The sequence below is a fragment of the Salmo trutta genome, chromosome 18, assembly GCF_901001165.1.
Source record: "Salmo trutta chromosome 18, fSalTru1.1, whole genome shotgun sequence".
Taxonomy (NCBI): domain Eukaryota; kingdom Metazoa; phylum Chordata; class Actinopteri; order Salmoniformes; family Salmonidae; genus Salmo; species Salmo trutta.
In genome coordinates this window covers 10,234,381-10,256,163 of record NC_042974.1, presented here as the reverse complement: position 1 = coordinate 10,256,163, position 21,783 = coordinate 10,234,381, and the positions used below count along the sequence as shown (strand labels likewise).

At 42.8% G+C, this 21,783-nt stretch overlaps 1 protein-coding gene and 1 long non-coding RNA gene across 6 annotated transcripts; both read right to left on the bottom strand.

Moving 5' to 3' along the window:
• Positions 1–4,356: 4,356 nt before the first annotated feature.
• LOC115152823 (uncharacterized) lies at positions 4,357–7,886 on the bottom strand. The gene is made up of 2 exons (XR_003867588.1): positions 7,525–7,886; positions 4,357–5,881 (listed from the first exon to the last, which is right to left on the bottom strand). It is a non-coding gene; the product is annotated as an uncharacterized LOC115152823 (long non-coding RNA).
• Positions 7,887–10,864: 2,978 nt separating this feature from the next.
• Positions 10,865–21,023, bottom strand: LOC115152822 (polycomb group RING finger protein 5-B). 5 transcript variants are annotated; one of them, XM_029697671.1, is made up of 6 exons: positions 21,001–21,023; positions 18,863–19,163; positions 15,780–15,876; positions 15,540–15,595; positions 15,323–15,382; positions 10,865–11,014 (listed from the first exon to the last, which is right to left on the bottom strand). In XM_029697671.1, the coding sequence occupies exons 2-6, from the start codon at positions 18,987–18,989 to the stop codon at positions 10,962–10,964; spliced, it is 393 nt and encodes a 130-aa protein (XP_029553531.1). In that variant the 5' UTR covers positions 18,990–19,163; positions 21,001–21,023; the 3' UTR covers positions 10,865–10,961. The 5 variants fall into 5 exon arrangements, 4 of the variants coding, with proteins under 4 accessions (XP_029553531.1, XP_029553530.1, XP_029553528.1 ...); XM_029697670.1 differs by lacking the exon at positions 21,001–21,023 and adding an exon at positions 20,369–20,425; XM_029697668.1 differs by lacking the exon at positions 21,001–21,023 and adding an exon at positions 19,992–20,243.
• Between the last annotated feature and the right edge of the window lie 760 nt (positions 21,024–21,783).

Here is a 21,783-nt window from a genome sequence, read left to right as displayed (position 1 = left end):
TACACGGGACCAGAACTGTCCTTCCCGAGAACTACAACCTTTCTCCAAACCCTACGACCCTGCTCCAAACCCATCGTAAGTATCACTTCTATGATTGATCCAGTGTAGTAACTGTTCTTACCTCCTGAACTGTATCTTGGCCTTCCCTTTTGAGAAGGCTTTAGTGCCAGCACCTGAGGGAGTTCTGGGGGAAACTCCAGAATGCCATGAATACACAGAGGTCCCTCACAGAAATGTCTGAGGGGACAAAGCTGACAGGCAAATAGCATTAAAACGGTTATTGTCCGTAAGTACAATGAGACCACACAACCGGAGGACTTTGCTGTATGGTTGGGCAAGTACTGCAACGTGAAGTGGTCCCTGACCCAGATGAAGGATCCAGGGATCCCTGACCCAGGTGAAGGATCCAGATGGAATCTGGACGGGGACCTGGAGGGTCACTGTCCAGCAGAGAGAGGATGCCAAGGGCTATGGTGGGTTGGAAGCCATCATGTCCATCATAGTCCTCGGGGAGAACAGGGCCATGTTTATTACCAGGGCCAGCGCAAGCTGTGACGGAAATGTAATGAACATGACCACCTGGCAGAGACTTGTGACAAAGTGGTTTACATGAATTGCTGGGAGGTGGGACACTGCTACGAGGAGTGCAGAAATGGAAGGGCGTGCCACCTCTGTGGAGAGCGGTCCCACCCATCCATGTGAGGGGAACGGCAGTTGCTGCCGAGGTGGAAAAGGTGGTTGAGGAAGAGGTTGTTGTGGACGGCGCAGAAGGTGCGGTGGTGGAAGAAAATGGAAGGGGAGGGGGAATCCCCACCCCAATCCCCCCGCTCCAGACTAAAGTGACCTCTGAAGGAGAAGGGGCCAAGAAAGACGGCCTTGCAAAGTCGAGGAGCAAGACCTCCCCAAACGGGTCAGACAGTATGGAGACGGTGTCGGGGGGCAAAAGTGAAGAGAGCACAGGAGATGAGGGAGGGGGGGAGAGAGACGCTGGAAGAGCACCCTCCCCCACGAAAAATGAGGAGCTACTGACCCTGAATAGGTGAAGGGGGAAAAAAGGTTAAGGGGGGTGGGAGAGCTCAGAGGGCAGGAAGAAAACTAACTCCCCCAACCAAGCCTTCTTTTTAAGGCTGATTTTAACCTCCTTTCCATGCCATCCCCTCTTACCCGGAGGGAGAGGGAAAAAGCCAGTACCCCTCTGAGTGTCCAGAGTAACCCCTATTAAACTGTTTTAAAGCCAGTACCCCTTGATGCGAGACCCCACACGTGGTGGTAAAGTCAAGTACAGTGGTGGTTGGTGGGTGTGCTCTTTAAGCAAAATGGACCTTTATGGAGAGGGATTTTAATTTGCTAAATGTTTATGGTTTTAATGACACGAATGACCTGTGCGCACTTTTAGAAGACCTGCAGTCCCACATGGTAGGGAGGAATCCTTCAGTTGTGAGTGGGTAATTTAACTGTGTTTTAAGAGTAGACAGGGGAGGGGTGTTAGAAGATTTAAGGTAGATAAGTTGAGGGTTTTGTTGCAAGGGTTGCGCAGGGATTTTCAAATGACTGTTTCAAATCTCTGCATCCAAAAGAGGGCTTCATCTGGACTAGTGGTGATGGCACCAGAGCCTCTCTATCGACTATCTGTTTACCCATGACAGTCCCCCAACTGATGCTAGAATAGCCCCTGCTTCTCAGATCACATAATGCTGACGTGTACCCTTTCACTGACTTCGGGTGTGACTTTGGGAAGAGGGGCCCTGGAAACTGAACTGCTCCCTTTGAAGATGACAGAGTAGTTAGATTAATCTTTAGATACACATCATACAATCGGTCTGACAAAAGAATCACATAACCATAGCAGGGAAAGATGGTGCAACATAGAGCAATCCACTCAAGACAGTTGACTAGCCAGGATCCCAACTAGACATTGCTGACCAGCCAGGATCACAACAAGGCAACCCAACTAGACATCGTTGACCAGCCAGGATCACAACAAGGCAACCCAACTAGACATCGTTGACCAGCCAGGATCACAACAAGGCAACCCACTAGACATCGTTGACCAGCCAGGATCACAACAAGGCAACCCAACTAGACATCGCTGACCAGCCAGGATCACAACAAGGCAACCCAACTAGACATCGTTGAGCAGCCAGGATCACAACAAGGCAAACCCAACTAGACATCGTTGACCAGCCAGGATCACAACAAGGCAACCCAACTAGACATCGTTGACCAGCCAGGATCACAACAAGGCAACCCAACTAGACATCATTGACCAGCCAGGATCACAACAAGGCAACCCAACTAGACATTGTTGAGCAGCCAGGATCACAAGGCAACCCAACTAGACATCGTTGACCAGCCAGGATCACAACAAGGCAACCCAACTAGACATCGTTGAGCAGCCAGGATCCCAACAAACTAGACATCGTTGACCAGCCAGGACCACAACTAGACAGCCAGCCATGTCCAACCCTCCATATCAGTCCAAAAATAACTAAGCACCCTTAAAGTGATGGCTACTAATTTGCCTCTGTCCTCCAAGTTTCTCTTGACAGGCGTATTTAACATCTCATTCTGCTATTTATTTATCTTGAATTCCGTGTTGACCTACCAAAATAGCTGCAAGTTTCTTCTCTCATCTGTTATCACACAATATAGCAACTGATCAAAAACAGTGTGAGTTTATTTATCTTAAATATAATAATTTGACTTAATGTTTAATTTACATGAGAAATATTAACATCTCCGCACAATAAACAAACCAAAATGGAGAAGGACAAGAGCCCACTGTTATTATGGAGAGTTCTCGTTCATGTTATGACAATCTTCTTCTTTCCAGAACATGTGTGTTTGTGACAGAACATTGCAGTGTCAATGTTTACTCAGTAAATAAGTCCCACGAAACTCATTCCCTAAAATGTACCAACTCAGAAATATAGGAGCTGCATACAGTATAACATTTTATCAGAGATGCCTTGAAGCACTGGGCTTCACGGTATCACCGAAGTTTCATCCAGATGATTAACTCAACTGTCTTCAGGTTGTCAGTTAAATGTGGATGTCACAGAACCCTGACATCTTAATTATGCTTCATGTATCAGACACAATTACACTAGATATTGTATAGAGGGGTTTTAGGACCATTAAAACATCTTACAGACTCAATGCAAATAAAAATGTTCCCTATATCCTCCAGACCCAAATGCCCTCTGGCATGAGAGAGTGAATGTACAATACGTACAGTATGAAGCCTGAAGGGAACTTTGGCCTAGATACATGTACACAGTATTTTCTGACCTTAAAGCTCCCTGATGAGCAGGAAGTGCGACACGGACAGCTGACAAGAGAGAGAGAAAATTAAGTCGTCAGATATAAATCCAACTGAACAGATGTCAAGAGAGAATCCTACTTGGATTTCAATTAACATAGCCAAGAAAGAAACCGTTCTCAAACTCATCTCAGAATGCAATGACACTCTCCTGATGATAAGTCTACCAACCGGAGACTAATACTGTCAGCAACAACATCCAGACCAAATCATGGATAAGGTGCCTAATTGTCACACTTTTGCTCCAGCCCCATTTATCACACCGGACTCAAATAATCAACTAATCATGATCTTCAGTTTAGAACACAATTAGTTTAAATCAGCTTTGTTTGCTAGGGATGAGGAAAGTGGGACACCACTCCAGCCCATAGGACTGGAGTGGCCCATCCCTGATCTAGAAACACTATCCTCCTGCCTGTCCAGCCAGACAAACAAAGCAGGTAAATCGTAATCTTTCCAACTGGACCGACCAGGAAGGGGTTCACTAGTTTGGGCAGGAGCACTTTGTAATAAACCTATAAAACATACTTTCATGGCGTTCAAAGGAGGAAACAGAATACTAGATTAGATATAACAAGTTGCTAATTCAACAAGGACATAAACATGAGTATTGGTGAAAGCATCAGTCCTTTACCCTGACAACAGGCCCAAAGCCCAAGCAGACCAGAAAAACTAATGGAAATTGAAGAAATTCATACACTATTTCCTGGTTTGCCTAATTTCAGTTCATGTCAAACCAAGCAGTAATTGTGTAGAGAACAATCATTGTACCATCTAAACCACTGTGAAATATATTTTCCATAAACAGAAATATTGTATTTTCAGCTGTTTGAAGCTGGTGTACAAAACCAAAAGTGAAAGGCAAAAATTAAATGTAGGAATGGGAAGCATAGAAATAGCACACCTAAAGCATATCTACCGCTTCTTAGACTTGCTTTCAATAAGAATGACAGATCTATAACTCAGATTTCTATGTGAATTTGGTCAGGTTGTCCAAAAAGTTACAGATTGTAGCTTTAAGTCAAGACAGTAGGTAGAATAAAAAACATTTAATTTATTAATGAATAATAATTAGAAATCAAGTACAGATATGAACAATTTTTCTTCACAGCTCTCAAGAATGATTCTCAGGCAGTACATTTAAAAAATATATTCTAAGCAGCATAAAACGTTAACCATAAGAATATGTACATGTTTCCAAAATGCATCCCATTTTTCAGCAGATGGACAGCTTGTCTTCACCTCAATGTTCTTCACATATAAATCATATCAACATAGATTAAAAGGCTAAACATGAGATGACTAGGTAAGGAAGCAGATACCGTATACTCTATACTCAACGCTAATAGAATAAGCTTTATGCCAACCATCTCTTACAGTGCACAAAGCTGTTCTGTGATGAAAGATATCCAAGATCCATAATACATATATCTTACTCTCATGTTGTAATGTCATCTATTTCATAAAACACATTTATATCAAAGGTCTAGTAACAATATGAAATGTACACACCATTGGTTTCCCTTTAAAAACATGTAAGATAGTATGTTTAGACTAGAGATATAGTATGTTTAGACTAGAGATATACTATGATCAATCTGAAAAAACTAAAATGTAATACCTCCTCACTCAGAACGGTGCCAAAAAAGCTATTAGCACAAGTCTGAGATTGGCAGGAGCCAGGGTAATCACACCGCAGTATGGGTTGAGTGTGTGTGACAGAGAAAGAGAGAGGGGCTTAATGTTTCTCCCCCCATCCCGCAGGTTGCCCAGCCTCTGCCAGAGAGTGTTTGTAGATTTCAGCAGCTTGTCAGACTGGTTATTAACTGAGGATGGAACAGAATGAAGACGAATGGGCTTCGGTTTAGACTCTTTGAAAGTTGTTGACAACATTATTAAGGTGCCCTGTCACAGGCAGATTTCCCTAATTGATTGATGGTGGGGAAATCTGTGGATATGTTATGTGTATTTATAAAAGACATAAAACATGTTTTAGTCAGGCATTGGGTGGAAGCCCTTGGAGTTGGAGTAAATACAACTTTGATATATTCATACACCTATGTTTCAGCTAAGCTTGTCTTTAGTTACTTGTCTTGAAGATCACTTTGGCCACAAGCACAGAATGTTCCCACAACGAAGGTCACAGAATTTTCCCACAACGAAGGACACAGAATGTTCCCACAACGAAGGACACAGAATGTTCCCACAACGAAGGACACAGAATGTTCCCACAACGAAGGACACAGAATGTTCCCACAACGAAGGACACAGAATGTTCCCACAACGAAGGACACAGAATATTCAACAACGAAGGACACAGAATGTTCAACAACGAAGGACACAATGTTTAGCAACGAAAGTCACAACTAAATGAAACAGAAGGAGAAAGAAAAAATAAATGGTCAAATGTAGAGAAGTTCAGAAATGTTTAGAAGGACAGAGTTCCTGGCCTCGGCTGCATGTGCATCCAGTCATTGCTTTGTTTGTCTATGAAGGCTTCCAGGGCTTCGTTCAGCCAAAGTCTATTTGTGGCCGGTACTCCAGGACCATGGGATATCTCTGAGGAGAGTGTAGAAAGAGACATTAGTGTTGTTTATTCTCAGTTACCTTCAAGTTTATTCAAAAGACAACTTGCAAAGTAAATAGCCTAGTAGATGCTGGCACGTTCTGACAAGCAGAGCGTATTTAACTAATGAGCTTTGCAATTCCATCTTAAACGGCCCATATTTCACAGGAATGGATGTCACGAGACAGAACTGCCCCTTTCAACAGACTTCAAGCCAAAGTTTTCCTGGATGGTGTTTTAAGGAGAACACACTTTCCTGTCAACCATCCCAGATCCCTATGGCTGACAGTTGAAATAAGACAGGAGGCAGCATTGGACGTTCAGATGCACAGCATTGAGTAATGCTTTTATGATTTCTCTCTGAACTATCTGCAGTCAGTCCATACTTACCTGCAATTGATGATTCCTAGTGGCTTGCTGGGTATGCATCTATAAAACACTGTCTGGATTTATTTGTAAGTGTTTATATGGTAGCCATTAACCATCAAGGCATTGAGAAGTAGTATAATTAGCTGAAATGGTACAGTGAACTGTCATTTAGATACTCTGAGGACATGGCCAGTTCCCCCCCGTGTCCTGTCTCTGAGGTTAAACACACCCTTACCTGCATCAGCTGCCTGTGAAAGGCTGTTCAGCATTGCAGGATTTGTTTTCAGCCCCAGGAGAGCAAGACTGGATTCCAGAAACTTTGAAAACCAGTTTTACTGAAGATTAACCATAAATTCTTCAACTGCAAGTAATCCGTGGTGATGTCCTCATATTCCTACAGTGAGGTTGTGTGCAGTTCTGTACATGAAATTGTGATGAGCTCATTATCTACATTTTTTTATGTATAGGGTTCTATACATTTCTACAGAATGTTTATTCTAAAGCAAAGTGACTGATTGTAACTGCTTACAATTACTGTTTATATTCCTTCATTAAGGCATAATCAAATCAAAGGTCTGGCTATCCATCCCCCCCCCCCCCCCCCCCCCATGTCCAGTATGTCCAGTTCCCCACCGTGTCCCCATATGCAGTTGCCCCCCGTGTCCAGTTCCCCCACATGTCCAACCCCCCCCCCCCCCCCCCCCCATGCCTGACCTTGGTAATGACAGTTGTCTAACAAGACAGACAAACTAAAGCTGAACATGCCAAGGTAAAGACAGCTGGTCAGAGGGCAGGGAAGGTAAAGACAGCTGGTCAGACGGCACGGAAGGTAAAGACAGCTGGTCGGAGGGCACGGAAGGTAAAGACAGCTGGTCGGAGGACACGGAAGGTAAGAAAGCTGGTCGGAGGACACGGAAGGTAAGACAGCTGGTCAGAGGACACGGAAGGTAAAGACAGCTGGTCAGAGGACACGGAAGGTAAAGACAGCTGGTCAGAGGACACGGAAGGTAAAGACAGCTGGTCAGAGGGCAGGGAAGGAGCAGCAAATGACATAACACAACATGATGTTTATACTGTAGATGTATGATGTCATACTTTACATGGACATGGTGTATTGGGAATTTGGGTGGGTGTGGAAGATGTCAAGACATGCCAGAAAGAACATGATCAATAACCTGGCATTGAGAAGTACAGAGGTTACCTAACAACTGGATGAGACGGGGAGTGTGGAAGGAAAGAACAGGAAGGAATGACATAACAGACTCACGTTGGTCACTGTGCAGCCTCCAGCGGGTCATGTAGATGAACTCCAGAGTGGTGGTCCTTCCCCATGATCTCCCCATTACACAGCACATCCCAGCTGGGGAGAGAGGACACACACAGGGGCGGACTGGGACAAGAATTCGGCTCCGGCATTTTATTCACACCAGCCCACATCACCAACAGGTCACCATTAATACATACGCCCCATCCCCACACATACACCCTGACCCTACGTAGACACAGGCAGTAGTGGCTGACACATAACATTGGCAGTAACAGTGGGTTTTCAATCATTTCTGTACCAGTGACTGGCAAGAACATGGTCCTCTTTTTTTTATCCAACTCACCACTATAACTGTTCCTCTGCCTGGAGATCCAACTCACCACTATAACTGTTCCTCTGCCTGGAGATCCAACTCACCACTATAACTGTTCCTCTGTCCTGGAGGTACAACTCACCACTATAACGGTCCTCTGCCTGGAGATCCAACTCACCACTATAACTGTTCCTCTGCCGGAGATCCAACTCACCACTATAACTGTTCCTCTGTCTGGAGATCCAACTCACCACTATAACTGTTCCTCTGTCTAGAGATCCAACTCACCCACTATAACTGTTCCTCTGTCTAGAGATCCAACTCACCACTATAAACTGTTCCGCTGTCTAGAGATACAACTCACCACTATACAGGGCCTCTGCTCTAGCCATTTTGTTGTGCTGTCCATCGGTCTCCTCAGCATCTTCTCTGCGGTCACTATGCTTATTCTTGTTCTGTCTGCATGTCTCCTTAAGCCATATGCAGTGCCTTCTAAAAGTATTCAGACCCTTTAACCTTTTTCCACATTTTGTACCATTACAGCCTCATCCTAAAATTGATTAAAATGTAGTTTTTTTTCCCTTCATCAATCTACACACAATAGCCCATAATGACAAAGCAAAAATGGGTTTTTAGAAATGTTTGCTAATTAATAAAATAAAATGGAAATAGCACATTTACATAAGTATTCAGACCCTTTACTAAGTACGTTGTTGAAGCACCTTTGGCAGCGATTACAGCCTCGAGTCTTCCTTGGGTATGGACGCTAGAAGCTTGGCACAACGTGTATTTGGGGAGATTCTCCCATTCTTCTCTGCAGATCCGCTCAAGTTCTGTCAGGTTGGATTGGGAGCGTTGCTACACATATATCCTCAGGTCTCTCCAGAGATGTTCGAATCAGGTCCAGGGCCTGGCTGGGCCACTCAAGGACATTCAGAGGTTTGTCCCGAAGCCCCTCCTGCGTTGTCTTGGCTGTTTGCTTAGGGTTGTTGTCCAGTTGGAAAGGTGAAACCTTTGCCCCAGTCTGAGATCCTGAGCGCTCTGGAGTAGGTTTTCATCAAGGATCTCTCTGTACTTTGTCCGTTCAGCTTTGCCTCAATCCTGACTAGTCTCCCAGTACCTGCCGCTGAAAAACATCCCCACAGCATGATGCTGCCACCACCATGCTTCACCGTAGGGATGGTGCCATATTTCCTCCAGATGTGACACTTGGCATTCAGGCCAAAGAGTTAAATCTTGGTTCCATCAGACCAGAGAATCTTGGTTGCTCATGGTTGGAGTCTTTAGGTGCCTTTTAGCAAACTCCAAACGGGTTGTCATGTGCCTTTTACTGAGGAGTGGCTTCTGTCTGGCCACTGTGCCATAAAGGCCTGATTGGTGGAATGCTACAGAAATGTTTGTCCTTTCTCGAAGATTCTCCCTTCTCCACAGAGGAACTCTTAGCTCTGTCAGAGTGACCATCAGGTTCTTGGTCACCTCCTTGAGGTTCAGTTTGGCCGGGGTGGCCAGCTCTTGGTGGTTCCAAACATCTTCCATTTAAGATTGGAGGCCACTATGTTCTTGGGGACCAAAAATGCTGCAATTTTTTTTGGTACCCTTCCCCAGATCTGTGCCTCAACACAATCCTCTCGGAGCTCTACGGACAATTCCTTCAACCTAATAGCTTGGTTTTTGCTCTGACATGCACTATATCGATTTTATTTTTTGTTTGTTTTTTTGTGTTACTTTTTACCCCCTTTTCTTCCCAATTTTGTGATATCCAAATTGGTAGTTACAGTCTTGTCCCATTGCTGCAACTGCCGTACGGACTCTGGAGAGGCGGAAGGTCCAAGATTCATGCTGTCCTCCGAAACACGACCCCCTAGCCTGACACACTGCACTGCCTGCTTAACCCGGAAGCCAGCCACACCAATGTGTTGGAGAACAATCACCGTACAGCTGACGACTGCAAGTTAGCGTCCATGCGTTCTGGCCGCAAACAAGGGTTGGCTAGAGTGCGATGGGACAAGGACATCCTAGGCCACCCAAACCCTCCCCTAAACCTGGACGACGCTGGGCCAATTGTGTGCCGTCTCATGGGACTCTCGGTCGCGGCCGGCTGTGCGACAGCCCGGGATCGAATCCGGATCTGTAGACCTTAGACCGCTGGGCCACTCGGAGTCGTCTGGGAACTTACATAGACAGGTGTGTGCCTTTCCAAATCATGTCCAATCAATTGAATTTACTATGGGTGTACTCCAATCGAGGTTGTAGAAACATTTCAAGGGCTGATCAATGGAAACAGCATGCACCTGAGCTCATTTAAAGTCTCATAGTAAAGGGGCTGAATACTTATGTCAATAAGGTATTTCTGTTTTCTCTTTGCATGATAGGGTATTGTGTGTAGATTTCCTGATGAAAAATAAATATGTTTAATCCATTTTAGAATAAGGCTGTAACTTAACAAAATGTGGAAAAAGGGGAAGGGGTCTGACTACTTTCACGAATGCATTGTACGGTTATTAATAATAATAATAATAATAATAATAATAATATATGTGTGGTGTGGTGTGTGTGTGTGTGTGTGTGTGTGTCAATTCTGACCAGCCCACCCAACTAACAAATGTGTCCAGCCCATCTGGCATTTACCAGAAATTGCCAGATGACCCTGGACACACAAAACACAAAATGCGCACACATGCGCAAGAAAACACAAAAAGGCACTTTATTTACATTATTCCCTTTTCTAAACCCATCATCAAAATAAAAGTGAAGTCACTGTACATTATATATAAAAACAGGAGTTGGCGGTCTTACCTCACAAGAACTAGAAAGCTTTAACTTTAGACTGAGAAACTTCTTGATGGTTCCCAGCCGTGACTCGACTAGAGCAATGAATGAACTTCTTCATTAAACACCTGGGGTAATAACAGGAGTATGGCCATGTTACATTCAGATAGAACACACATACAGAATACCAGAACTGGCCGCCTGAGCCATATTGAAAGAAACACTCACACATGGGAAGAGGAAAAATGATTCAAACACATACCTCACTGTGTTGTCCTGCAGCATAGCATTGTTGTGGAGACAGTCGAGGCAGATGGCTATCTGGGGGTCGCTTCTGTGGTAATCCTGGTCATCTTCATCCACCATCCTCATCACTGAGCCCAAGCTTCTTAGACCCACGGCTGTCTCCTGTGGGATAGCAGAGCACAGGTGATTTTAGGAGATCAAACTAGCAATCTGGGCAGAGAGAAGAAATATGTACAATACATATACACAGTGCATTTGGAAAGTATTCAGACCCCTTCACCTTTTCCACATTGTTACGTAACAGCCGTAATATAAAGATGATTACCGGTAAATAAATAAATAATCCTCAGAAACCTACACACAATACCCCATTATGAAAAAGCAAAAAGAGGATTTTAGAAACTGTTAGAAATGTATAAAAAACATTACAAAAAGAAAACATTATTTACATAAGTATTCAGACCCTTTACTATGAGACTCGGAAAATTGAGCTCAGGTGCATCCTGTTTCCATTGATCATTGTTGACTAAATGTTTCAACACAACTTGATTGGAGTCCACCTGTGGTAATTAGAATTGATTGGACCATGAACTTGGAAAAGGGCACACATCTGTCTAGATAAGGTCCCACAGTTGACAGCGCATTTCAGAGCAAAAACCAAGCCAGTGAGGTCGAGCAATTTTCCATAGAGCTCCGAGAGAGGATTGTGTTCGAGGCACAGAGCTGGGGGAAGGGTACCAGAGAGATTCTTGATGAAAACCTGCTCCAGATCACTCAGGATCTCAGACTGTTCACCTTCCAACAGACAACGACCCTATGCACACAGCAAAAGAAAACGCAAGAGCGGCTTCGGAACAAGCTCTGAATGTCCAAGTGGCCCGCCAGAGCCGGACTTGAAACCCGATCGAACATCTCTGGAGAAACCTGAAAATCGCTGTGCAGCAATGCTACCCATCCCAACCTGCACAGACCTTGAGAGGATCTGCAGAGAAGAAATGGGAGGAAGTCCCAAAATACAGATGTGCCAAGCTTTGTAGCGTCATTCCAGAAGACTTGAGGATGTAATCAATGCCAAACGTGCTTCAAACAAGTACTGACTAAGAAGCAGGACTGGGCAACTCCAGTCCCTCGGTGTCCACCAGTTGCCCCAGTCCCAGCTAACATCACCTGACTCCATTAATCAACTAATCATCTTCAGTTCAGATGCAATTAGTTTTAAAATCAGCGTGTGTTTGCTAGGGATGGGGGAAAAGTGGGACACCAAACCCACATTAACTTTACATATACAGTGCCTTGCAAAAGATTCATCCCCCTTGCATTTTTTCCTATTTTGTTGGCATTGCAACCTGTAATGTAAAAATTGATTTTTATTTGGATTTCATGTAATGGACATACAACAAAATAGTCCAAAGTGGTGAAGTGAAATAAAAAAAATTACTGTTTCAAAGAAAATTCAACTAAATAAAAAACTGAAAGGTTGTGAATGCATATGTAATCCACCCTCTTTGCTATGAAGCCCCTAAATAAGATCTGGTGCAACCAATTACCTTCAGAAGTCACAACATTTGTTAAATAAAGTCCACCTGTGTGCAAACTAAGTGTCACATGATCTGTCACATGTTCTCAATATATATACACACACCTGTTCTGAAAGGCCCCAGAGTCTGCAACAACACTAAGCAAGGGGCACCACAAGCACAGCAGCACCGTGAAGACCAAAGGAGTTCTCCAAACAGGTCAGGGACAACCGTTGTGGAGACGTACAGATCAGGGTTGGGTTATAAAAAAATATCCAAAACTTGAACATCCACGGAGCACCATTAAATCCATTATTAAAAAATGAAAAGAATATGGCACCACAACAAACCTGCCAAGAGAGGGCCGCCCACCAAAACTCACAGAGACCAGGCAAGGAGGGCATTAATCAGAGAGGCAACAAAGAGATCAATGATAACCCTGAAGGAGCTGCAAAGCTCCACAGCGGAGATTGGAGTATCTGTCCATAGGACCACTTTAAGACGTACACTCCCACAGAGCTGGGCTTTACGGAAGAGTGGCCAGAAAAAAAGCCATTGCTTAAAGAAAAAAAGCAAACATGTTTGGTGTTCGCCAAAAGGCATGTGGGAGACGGCCCCGAAAACATGGAAGAAGGTACTATGGTCATATGAGACTAAACTTTTTGGCCATCAAGGGAAAACACTATGTCTGGCGCAAACCCAACACCTCTAAATCACCCCGAGAATGCCATTCCCACTGTGAAGCATGGTGGTGGCAGCATCATGCTGTGGGGATGTTTTTCCATCGGCAGGGACTGGGAATTGAAGGAAAAAATGGATGCAGCTAAATACAGGGAAATTCTTGAGGGACACCTGTCTTCCAGAGATTTGAGACTGGGATGGAGCTTCACCTTCCAGCAGGACAATGACCCTAAGCATACTGCTGAAGCAACACTCGAGTGGTTTTAAGGGGGAAACATTTAAATGTCTTGGAATGGCCTAGTTAAAGCCCAGTCCTCAATCCAATTGATAATCTGTGGTATGACTTAAAGATTGCTGTACACCAGTGGAACCCATCCAACTTGAAGGAGCTGGAGCAGTTTTGCCTTGAAGAATAGGCCTAAAATCCCAGTGGCTAGATGTGGCCAAGCTTATAGAGACATACCCCAAGACACTTGCAGCTGTAATTCCTGTAAAAGGTGGCTCTACAAAGTATTGCCTTGCGGGGGGTGAATAGTATGCACGCTCAAATTCAGTTTTGTCTTATTTCTTGTTTTGTTACACACCCAAAAAAAATGTTGCATCGTCAAAGTGGTAGGCATGTGTGTAAATCAAATGACACCCCCCCCCCCCAGAAAAATTGATTGTTATTCCAGGTTGTAAGGCAACAAAATAGGAAAAATGCAAAAAGTTATTCACCTCCCTTGGCAGCCATTGTAGAGATAAGGTCAATTACTTTGGCACCCTTGCATGGTTTACTATTTATTCTAAAATTAAATTAAAATCAACTGAATTTGGATACTCACTTCTAAATCAAAATTGACAGGATAAAATTATTCAAAATTATTTACACTGAATAAAAAATAGAATGCAACATTTATGAGCTGAAATAAGACATGTTCCATAAACAAAAACAACCTTCTTCAAATGTTGTGTACAAATGCTTACATTTCTGTTAGTGAGCATTTCTCCTTTGCCAAGAAAATCCATCCACCTGACAGGTGTGACATATCAAGAAGCTGATTTAAACAGCATGATCATTACACAGGTGCACCTTGTGCTGGGGGACAATAAAAGGCCCACAAATGTGCAGTGTGTCCCCAACACAATGAGACAAGATTTCTCAAGTTGAGGGAGTATGCAATTGGCTGGTGGACTGCAGGAATTTCAAGTAGAGCTGTTGCCAGATAATTTATGGGTTATTTCCCTACCATAAGCCGCCTCTGTCATTTACAGAATTTGGCAGTACGTCCACCGGCCTCACAACTGCAGGCCATGTGTATTGCGTCATGTGGGCGACCGGTTTGCTGATGTCAACATTGTGCACAGAGTGCCCCATGGTGGCGGTGGGGTTATGGTAGGCAGGCATAAGCTACGGACAACGAATACAATTGTATTTTATCAAAGGCAATTTGAATGCAGAGATACCGTGACGAGATCCTGAGGCCCATTGGTCATGCCATTCATCCCGCCGCCATCTACCTCATGTTTCAGCATGATAATGCACAGCCAATGTCGCAAGGATCTGTACACAATTCCTGGAAGATGAAATGTCCCAGTTCTTCCAAGGCCTGCATACTCACCACCAGACCTGTCACCCATTGAGCATGTTTGCTCAATGGGTCCAGCAACTTCACATAGCCATTGAAGAAGAGTGGAACAACATTACACAGGACACATTCAACAGCCTGATCAACTCTATGCGAAGGAGATGTGTCGTGCTGCGTGAGGCAAATGGTGGTCACACCAGACACTGAACTGGTTTTTTGATCCACGCCCCTACTTTTTTTGTGTCCAACAGATGCATATCTGTATTCTCAGTAATTGTGAAATCCCTAGATTATGGCCCAATTCATTATTTCAATTGGCACATTTCCTTATATGAACTGAATTGTTGCTGTTTTACTATTATTATCTATGCATAGTAACTTTACCCCTAACTACATGTACAAATTACCTCGACTAACCTGTACCCCCGCACATTGACTGGTACCGGTACCCTCTGTATATAGCCTCGTTATTGTCCTGTGTTACTTTTATTCTTTAGTTTATTTAGTAAATTTTTTCTTAATTTCACGGTAAGGTCTGTTTGTATACGGCTTGTGGCAAATCAAATTTGATGTTGCATTTATATTTTTGTTCAGAGTATATATGATTTACTCTACTAATGTGAAATACTTACTTATTACATTTTACAGTAAGACCCAGCACAATTTGTAAGGAGTGACCTTGTTAATTGAGACTAATCCCATACCTTGTGAATTTTCTTTTGACTTATTCTTCCTCCAGAAATCAATCTCCTGCTGTCCCTCTTCTGGTCAACACACAATCATAAAGAAAAGAGGATATACAAGGTCATTTCAGTCCCACTACATCTAATGACTCCCCCAAAGAGTGACTGAAATGATTGACTTTGACTGGGATATCATTAAGAAATATATCTTGGTTTTTCCTAGTTGACGAGAACTCACTTTCTCGTAATCCAGGCACAAGCTTGAAAATGATTTCCTCAAGAGTATTGTCCAACCTCAGAAGAAGGAGAGGATCAGTGAAGATGTGAGAGGAAGGGTAAAGATAAAGAGGAAGCAGTGGTTTGTGTTGACAGTGCACTTGCAGTATTCAAAGCAAAGTGAAGGCTAAATGTTTGCTGTTAGCTTGTGTTTGTCAGATGGTTCAGACCTAGTGGAGGACTACATTTGTATGTGCCGTACCTTAGCATCTCTAGAGGGTTCGTTTCGTGGACTTGAATGCCACATTTGGGACAGTCATTACTGTCTTCAAAGTGCTGGATGATGCAGCTCTTACAAACTGGAAAACAAGAAAAATCCTATTACATAATGTAAGATGCTTAGAGTCTTTGGGAGAGGATGGACTGAGAGGACACAGAAGGAAGCAATAGAAAGTAGATTTGCAGATTAAATATTTTAATTTGACCAGTTTCCTCACAGCAGGAAATAATGAGCATATGAATTATTAGGTGGATGATAATTAATGGACATTTTAGTAGGGGTTGATATATTTTTGATACACATTAGTGGAAATTAAGTTTTGAAGCCTTTTTAAACCTTGAATACACTTCAAGTTTGCATTCCTGCTGCACAGCAGGGATCAAAATTAAGACAGTACAGTGAAAGAAAACTCAGAGCAGAGAAATAATATTAAGAAATGCTATAGACGGAAGGAAACGTACCCAAAAAAACTATTTGGCAACAACAAATTCAATCCCTTTTAGACAACTTCCTGGACAAAACGTTCCACTATAATAGCGAAGGTGTAAACAAGGCAGAAGAAAATCTAAATGGAATATTTGACTTCTCAGCTTCCCTATCCAATCAAAAAAAATGAAACAGAAAACCGAAGAAGAAAATTAACAACAATGAAATGGTTTGATGAAGAATGCAAAAAACCTAAAGAAAGAAAGAGTAAACTATCCAACCAAAAACATAGAGGCCCAGAAAACCTAAGTCTACACAGTCACTATGGTGAATCACCTAAAACAATACAGACATACACTATGGAAAAAGAAGAGCACGTCAGAAATTATCTCAATGTAATTGAAGACTCAACACGAAGAATTATCTATCCAAATGGAGATGTATGGGTTAAACCACTTCTCCAATATTTTTGGGCCCCTATAACAGAGAACCAAATAGGAAAAATATATACATGATCAAATACAAAATATTAGAATCAACTATTAAAGACTACCAGAACCCACTGCATTATCCAATTACATTTTAATGTACAGGACAAAATCAACAAACCCTCCAACCCAAAAAGCCTGTGGTGTTGATAGTATCCTCAATGAAATGATAAAATATTCAATTGGCTATACTAAAACTAACATCCTTAGCTCTGGCATCTTCCCTGATATTTGGAACTAAGGGCTGATCACCCCAATCCACAAAAGTGGAGACAAATTTAACCCAATAACTACTGTGGGATATGAGTCATCAGCAACCTTGGAAATCATCTGCATTATCATTACGGCAGACTCATACCTTTCCTCCGTGAAAACAATGTACTGAGCAAATGTCAAAATTGGCTTTTTACCAAATTACCGTACGACAGACCACGTCTTCACCCTGCACACCCTAATTGACAAACAAACCAAACAAAGGCAAGGTCTTCTCATGCTTTGTTGATTTCAAAAAGCCTTTGGCTCAATTGACATGAGGGTCTGCAAAACAAATTGATGGAAAGTGGTACAGGGGGAAAAACATACATAAAATCCATGTACCACAAACAAGTGTACGGTTAAAAATTGGCAAAATCAAACATTTCTTTCCACAGGACCGTGGGGTGAGACAGGGATGCAGATTAAGCCCCCACCCTCTTCAACATATATCAACGTATTGGCAAGGGCACTAGAACAGTCTGCAGCACCCGGCCTCACCCTACTAGAATATGAAGTCAAAGGTCTACTGTTTGCTGGTGCTTCTGCCCCCAATCAAGGAGGGCCTACAGCAGCACCTATAGCTTCCGCACAGATTCTGCCAGACCTGGGCCCTGGCAATAAATCTCAGTAAGACAAAAATAATGTTTTCCAAAAAGGTCCAGTCACCAGGACCAGAATTCTATCTAGACACATTTGCCTTAGAGCAACAAAAAAAACACATACCTTGGCCTAACCATCAATGCCAAAGGTAACTTCCACAAAGCTGTGAACGAGCTGAGAGACAAGGAAACATCAAAAGAAACAAATTCGACATAACAATTAGGATCGGGCTTAAAAATACTTGAATCAGTTATAGAACCCATTGCCCTTTAGGTTGTGAGGTCTGGGGTTCCGCCTCACCAACCAAGAATTCACAAAATGGGACAAACCCCCATATTGAGACTCTGCATGCAGAATTCTGCAAAATATTCCCTCAGTGTACAACGTTTTTAAACACCAAATAATGCATGCAGAGCAGAATTAGGCGATACCCTATAATTATCAAAATCCAGAAAAGAGCTGTTAAATTCTACAACCACCGAAAAGGAAGAGATTCCCAAACCTTCCATAACAAAGCCATTACCACAGTGAGATGAACTGGAGATAAGAGAGCCCTAAGCAAGCTGGTCCTGGGGCTCTGTTCAAACACACCCCACAGAGCCCTAGGACAGCAACACAATTAAACCCAACAAAATCATGAGAAAACTAAAAATAATTACTTGAAACATTGGAAAGAATTAACAAAAAACTGAGCAAACTAGAATGCTACTTGGCCCTAAACAGAGAGTACACAGTGGCAGAATGACTGACCCAAACTTAAGGAAAGCTTTAACTATGTACAGACTCAGTAAGCATAGCCTTGCTATTGAGAAAGGCCGACGTAGGCAGACCTGGCTCTCAAGAGAAGACAGGCTACGTGGACACTGAGCTGCACTTCCTAACCTCATGCCAAATGTATGACAATATTAGAGATACATATTTCCCTCAGATTACACAAAGCCAAAGAATTTGAAAACAAACCCAATTTTGATAAACTCCCATATCTACTGGGTAAAATATCACATTGTGCCATCACAGCAGCAAGATTTATGACATGTTGCCACAAGAAGAGGGCAACTAGTGAAGAACAAACACCATTGTAAATACAACCCATTTTTATTTTCACATTGTTACACACACACACCCAATATGACATGTCTTTATTATTTTGGAACTTCTGTGAGTGTAATGTTTACTGTCAATTTGTATTGTTTATTATCTACTTCACTTGCTTTGGCAATGTTAACATATGTTTCCAATGCCAATAAAGCCCTTGAATTGAAAGACGGATGGAGAAGTACAGGGTGTGTGTCTTACATGTGTGCAGGCACTCAGTGACCGTGGTGGGTTTGATCAGGTAACCTCTGCACAGGTAGCAGGTAATGAAGTGGTTAAAGTCTTTGACCAAGCTGGTTTGGACCAAGGGTGTCCTCCGAGTGGCCATTGTGAGCCACTGCAGAGCTGGGGAGATCAGGAATGAGGTAGGGTCAACAATCACAGAGGTCCCTGCAGCCCCTGACTCTGCTGGGGTGTCCCCTGTATTATCTTCATCATCCTCAGCCAGTCCTCATCAGCTGGGAAACACAATCTTCTGAAGATATTTTCACTCTCAGATTACCTGTCAGACACAGAATACAAGGGAAAAGAGAGAAGTTGATGATTATGCCATATGCTACATGCAGGTGATGCACAGGTTCATTCACCTCTTGGCTTGGCATGTTCATTCAAATACAATGTGCAAAATAAAATACATTAAAAAAAATACACGTTTTTACCACGTTTCTGAATGAATGACTTGCCTACATGCCTGACAAATCATACTTAAAAATGTTTGTTTTTTTAACTGTCACGCTGCCACTAAACATGCCTCATCTATCCCCATCATATACCACGCACTGACAAGCAGATATCAGTTTTGAAATATCCTATTGACAAAACACACTTGTAAGTTAACTATAATAGTCGTACAAATAGCGTAATCATACAAATGCCTCCATCGGTTTACTAGACAAATCATTGATACACAGTTAAGAAATACAAAAGCCTTGTGAAAATCGGTAGACTGCACTAGGCTCTCATCGTAGAGGACCTCACGCTTTGCGTGATCTGTATCACCGTGTGCATCACCAAAACAACATTAAAACACTACACGTATAGCTACTGACTGTAGCCACGACATTCGCGACGACCACATACTCGAAACAAAGTTGCGACTCGCAAGGAGATAGCAGAATGAAGTAAAGTCGAGTCAAATTAAACCTGCTCTATAAACGTAAAAATGAGAAACCACTAGCAACCTAAATACAGTTTTCACACGACAGACGACACATTCGCAATCATCCCACCCCCAAAGTTTGACTATAACAGGGATGATGTGAAAGACGATTCTTTTGTAGGCCATTTCTGTCTGAAACGTTTGAACAATATAGGCTACATTTAATCTTACCTCGTAACCTCTCTACCTTTTCCATGAGGTTATTATAGCTGGTAGAATGGGAATAATAGACTGACCATGACACTGCGTTCTCCTGGTAATATCAGCGACGTATGCTAGTATGAAACTAGTGGCAAGAATACGGAATTTAAATTTCGTTCACGACAACTTGGAACTCGAAAAAAAAGACCTCGTGACGTCATTAATCTTCAGCTCGGGGACGTAGGAGCTCTAGGAGGATGGGCGAGTTTCCGACTTGTATTTACGAGTTCGATGACCAATCGGAAATCGTTTTTTTCCAGAGTTCCCACTTTGCTTGAACGCACGGATGTCGGAGGTCGTAGATTTTAATAGTTCCGAGTTCCAAGTCGTCTTGAACGCACCATTACCCCAGCCTCCAGCTATGCAGATAGGAAAAGTGGGCGGGAGATCACCAGCGTGTGTGATTTTGCCAATTCATAGGCCTACTACAGAGTTTCCTCGGGACCCCATGGGTGCATATTTAGTTTTTTTGCCCTAGCACTACACAGCTGATTAAAATAATTGAAGCTTAGTTAATTATTTGAATCAGCTGAGTTTTGTTAGGGTAAAAAACTAAACATGAGCCTCTTGGGGTTCCCGAGGCCCGAGTTTGGGAAACACTGGCCAACTACAAACCAAATAACTCATATTTCTCGTTTTGGCAAAAAAATGGATTAAAACAAGCAGGGGCACAACTTTGGTTTTAGAAGTGGGGGGAACAAAATTATATACCAAATTTTTTATCCAGTTGGATAAACACTCCAAACAGTCCGCATGGTCCTAAAACACACTGTCGCCTTTTTTGTATCACATTCCATGTCCCCCCGTCCCCAGTGAAATTTGCACCACTGAAAACAAGTCATATTCTTATAATATCTATAAAAATGTGTTTATCTCTATTAAGAATTCAGTGTCATATTCAATACAACAAGGAAGTTTTAAATGTCATATGTTGGCAATAGCCCCACTAAAAACAGGACATGAGAATGAGCAGACCTACCCAAAATTTGACATAAGGTTGTTCAGCAAACTCAGATTTGTATACCTACCTAACGTTTTTTTAAATGTTTGGGGCGGATAAACACTCCAACCAGCCTACCCAACCATTGGGGTGTGTCCGCATGGTCCTACAGCACACCTTTGCCTAGATTTGTATCACATTCCAATGATAAAACTGGGGTGGACAAAAATACAATTTCAGAATGTGGGGGGAATATGCCCCCCCTCCTCAACCTGCAACAGTTTCAACGATTTTACTGAGTTACAGTTCATATAAGGAAATCAGTCAATTGAAATAAACTAATTAGGCCCACATCTATGAATTTCACATGACTGGGCAGAGGTGCAGCAATGGGAGGGCCTGGGAGGGCATAGGCCCACCCACTTAGGAGACATGCCCGCCCACACACCGGGGAGCCAGGCCAAGCCAATCAGAATGAGTTTTTCCCCACAAAAGTGCTTTATTACAGACAGTAACACTCTTCAGTTTCATCAGCTGTCTGGGTGGCTGGTCTCAGATGGTCCCGCAGGTGAAGAAGCCGGATTTGGAGGTCCTGGGCTGTCGTGGTTACACGTGGTCTGCGGTTGTGAGGCCGGTTGGATGTATTGCCAAATGCTCTAAAACAGTGTTATGGTAGAGAAATTAACATTCAATTATCTGGCAACAGCTCTAGTTGACATTCCAGCAGTCAGCATGCCAATTGCACACTCTTTCAAAACTTGAGACATCTGTGGTATTATGTTGTGACACAAAATTGCACATTTCACAGTGGCCTTTTATTGT